Source organism: Apaloderma vittatum, unplaced genomic scaffold, assembly GCF_000703405.1.
Source record: "Apaloderma vittatum isolate BGI_N311 unplaced genomic scaffold, ASM70340v1 scaffold37752, whole genome shotgun sequence".
NCBI classification, from domain to species: domain Eukaryota; kingdom Metazoa; phylum Chordata; class Aves; order Trogoniformes; family Trogonidae; genus Apaloderma; species Apaloderma vittatum.
The window spans coordinates 409-3,487 of record NW_009702606.1 but is presented as its reverse complement, the minus strand read 5'-3'; the positions used below and the strand labels follow the sequence as shown (position 1 = coordinate 3,487).

The following is a 3,079-nucleotide window of genomic DNA, read 5'->3' as shown; positions in this document are numbered from 1 at the left end:
CCGGCAGCAGCCAGCAGGTCCTGCTCCATCCCAGCCTCATCCCACAGGGACCAGGTCTGTGGGAAATGCAAGTCCTTACCCACGATACCCAGAGATACCAGGGCTGTAGCTCTGTGGATTTACTCTACCCCCCCAGCCGCCTCCCACCCCAGCATCTCTCAATTAATGAATAACCCCAGCTGTCAGCGGCTTTTTCATGGCCGTAGGATTTGGACAGGGTAATTTACTCTCCTCCGACCAGGTCATGAAATGTTGATGTGGTTTAATGGGTGTTTTCCTAACCTCCCCTGCCCTCTCCCGCTGCTCCCCGGGCTCTTGCTCTGCGCAGCCCCCAGCCCCGCGGGACGCGTGGGAAGGCAATGCCAAGGGCAGGGCTGCCCGAGCCGCCTGGGGCCACCAGGAGGTCCCCGTGTCACCCCCAGCCATGGGAAAGTCCCCATACCACCTCCAGCCATGGGAAGATCCCTGTGCCACCTCCATTTGTGGCCACAGGAAGGCCCTCGTGGCCCCTCCAACCATGGGGAGGTCCCTGTGCCACCTCCAGCCATCCTCATCGTGATGCCTCAAGAGATGCCAGAGCTGGAGCAAGCCCTGAGCCGCAGGAAAGGACCACGGTCTGAGTTTGGTCTCAGACACCGTTTTTACTTAAATCTTTCAACCGGGGAAGTCAAAAAAGAATAAAATAACGCTAGTAATCCCAGAAGCCTGCCTGGCACAGCGTTTGATCCCCGGAGCCTTGCTCAGGAGCTGCTCACAGAAGCTCCGTGGGGCAGCAAAGCACTGTCCCCACAGCGAGGGGGGCTCTGGTGGGTGCTGAGGGTCCCGAAGCCAAGAGACGTGGCGGCTCACCGGGGGAGACCCAGGGCTCGCTCGCACCATCCCATCTGCAGCGATGCATCCCGTCTCGCGGGTCACACCACGGAGCTGCTGTCTCCCACCTTCTGGAAGAGCTGCAACATGGACAGATCCTGATTAGGAAAATTCTCCTGCGTGTCCTAGGGGGGCTGCGGAGAGACCGCGGTGACCTCCCCAGTCTGGTCCCAACCACAGTGATCAGGACTGACAGCATGCGAGGACCTCAAACCCCAAGAGTCCCACCAGCCCAGAATGGTGCCCAGCGCCCTGCTCACCTTGCTCAGCAGGGCGATGTTTGTCATCGAGCCCAAGAACCCAAAAGCCACCGGGAAAAAACTCCTGTACCAAAGAAAAGCCTTTGTTAAGCTTCACACCAGGATTTTGCCAGCGGTGGGGGCTCTTCCCCAGGGCTGCAGGGCACAAGGATCACCCAGCTCCTGCTCTCCAGCCCAGGGCACCCAGGCCGTGCCAAGGGGATGGGTGCTGCGGGATGGACCTGAAGAGGTTGATGAAGCCATAAGCCTCCAGCAACATGCCCAGGAGAGGCCACCGCATGAGGACGATGACGACTCCCCCGAGGAAGAAGCTGGTGCCCTTCAGCTTTGGCCGCTGGAAGAAGAAGGTGAAGGTCCTCCTGAAGCCAATGATGAAGACCAAGCCAGAGAGGAAGAGGATCTGGGAGGATGAAGGGGAGTGGGGTCAGACAAGCCCTGCTCAGATGAATCCTTTGCTCCATCTTGGGCACCCCTGCCTGCTGTGGGCAGTCCCGGTATCATTGTACTCACGTTCCCAAAGGCCATGAGCACCGAATCGAAGTACAAGAGCATCCCAAAAAGGATGAAGAAGAGGCCGAAGCCGACCAGTCCCACGCCGATCCCTGTGGAGGATGGGATCAAGGCTGAGATGGGGACTCGGACACACAGCTCACGCTCCACCTTGGGCTGCGGTTGCTCTCCTCAGCATCTCCCTGGCCAATTCTCTTCTAGAAACGTGCTTTGGATTTGTCTCCAAAGCTTAAAAACAGCCTTGGGGAGGTTGTCGGTACCCTAGAAACCCTTCTGGGCTTCCAGAGAAAGAACAAATCCCAGGGAAAAAATAATCAGGGAGATCATCTCCAGCAATTCTGTCAACAGTGGCACGAAGGGGGTCGGTGCAGGTGGGAGAGGCTGGTGATGTTCTCCACGTTCCCGACGCACACCTGGGGCAGAGGGTGAGGGCAAACCTGGCTCTGCAGGACCCCAGTGCCGGTCCCCACGTCCTGGTAGGGCTCCCCTCCCACTCCCCAGGAGGGGGCTTGCCGTTGAACCCCCTTGCTGTTGAACCTCTCCCCGAGCATCCCCAGGGTGTGTGCCCTGACCCCATGAGGACGGGCATCACCTCCAGGACGCGGTTCCCACCCCGTGCCCACCCCCTTACGCTGGAAGTCGGTCAGAGTCACCATCTTGCCGGCGGCGGGGCTGGGCTTTTCCACGTACCTCCCCGACAGTGACCCTTGGAAAGAGCCTTTAGTCCCCACGTCATCCTGCAAATCATTAACAGCCCCACGGCGGCACCTCCTCCGGGTCCTCCCTGGGACGGGATGGCTTGGAGCAATCCCCAAAATAAGGGGATGGAGGCGGCTGGGGTGTCCCTTGTGCCACCCCACGGGGACCTCTGCACCCGCATCCCTCGAGGAAGCCCAGAGGGACCAGCTCCGCACACTTCCAAACCTGTCGCTTTTATTCCTTGGCTTCGTACAAACTTACCAGGCACAAACGTGGTTTTTACTCCTGCACGTGAAGTGGCTGCTGAGCAGCTGCAGCTAAAATACACGGGGAAAATGACCCCCCTAAAACAGGGAGAGGGAGGAGGAGGTGCTGGAGCGAGCTATGGGCAAAGCGGGAACGGAGATGCTGTAGCCACTCATCCACCATCTCTTCAGTCCAGTATTAAAATCGTTATCTGAGGTCACCCCCAGACAAAAGACGCTGACACCTTGTTGTTTCTTAGATACTTTTATTTCTCTAACACTAGCAAAAAAAACCCAGAAAACAAATGCCTCCCTGCCCACCCTCCCCAGTGCATAAATAGATTTCCTCCCGATGCAAATCCTTTCTCGGTTACAAGTCATTGGTATATGAAGTGTTATGAAAAATAATAACCAAAATAAAATTAAGAATTAAGTTGTCTGTATTTTTATTTTTTTTTTTTAAAAAAAACAACAACAAAACAACAAAATAACGAC

At 56.7% G+C, this 3,079-nt stretch overlaps 1 protein-coding gene across 1 annotated transcript; it reads right to left on the bottom strand.

The window, feature by feature from the left end:
• Nucleotides 1-911: 911 nt before the first annotated feature.
• GOLT1A (golgi transport 1A) lies at nucleotides 912-2,296 on the bottom strand. The gene is made up of 5 exons (XM_009864302.1): nucleotides 2,272-2,296; nucleotides 1,641-1,732; nucleotides 1,352-1,530; nucleotides 1,131-1,194; nucleotides 912-950 (listed from the first exon to the last, which is right to left on the bottom strand). The coding sequence occupies exons 1-5, from the start codon at nucleotides 2,294-2,296 to the stop codon at nucleotides 912-914; spliced, it is 399 nt and encodes a 132-aa protein (XP_009862604.1).
• Nucleotides 2,297-3,079: the final 783 nt, after the last annotated feature.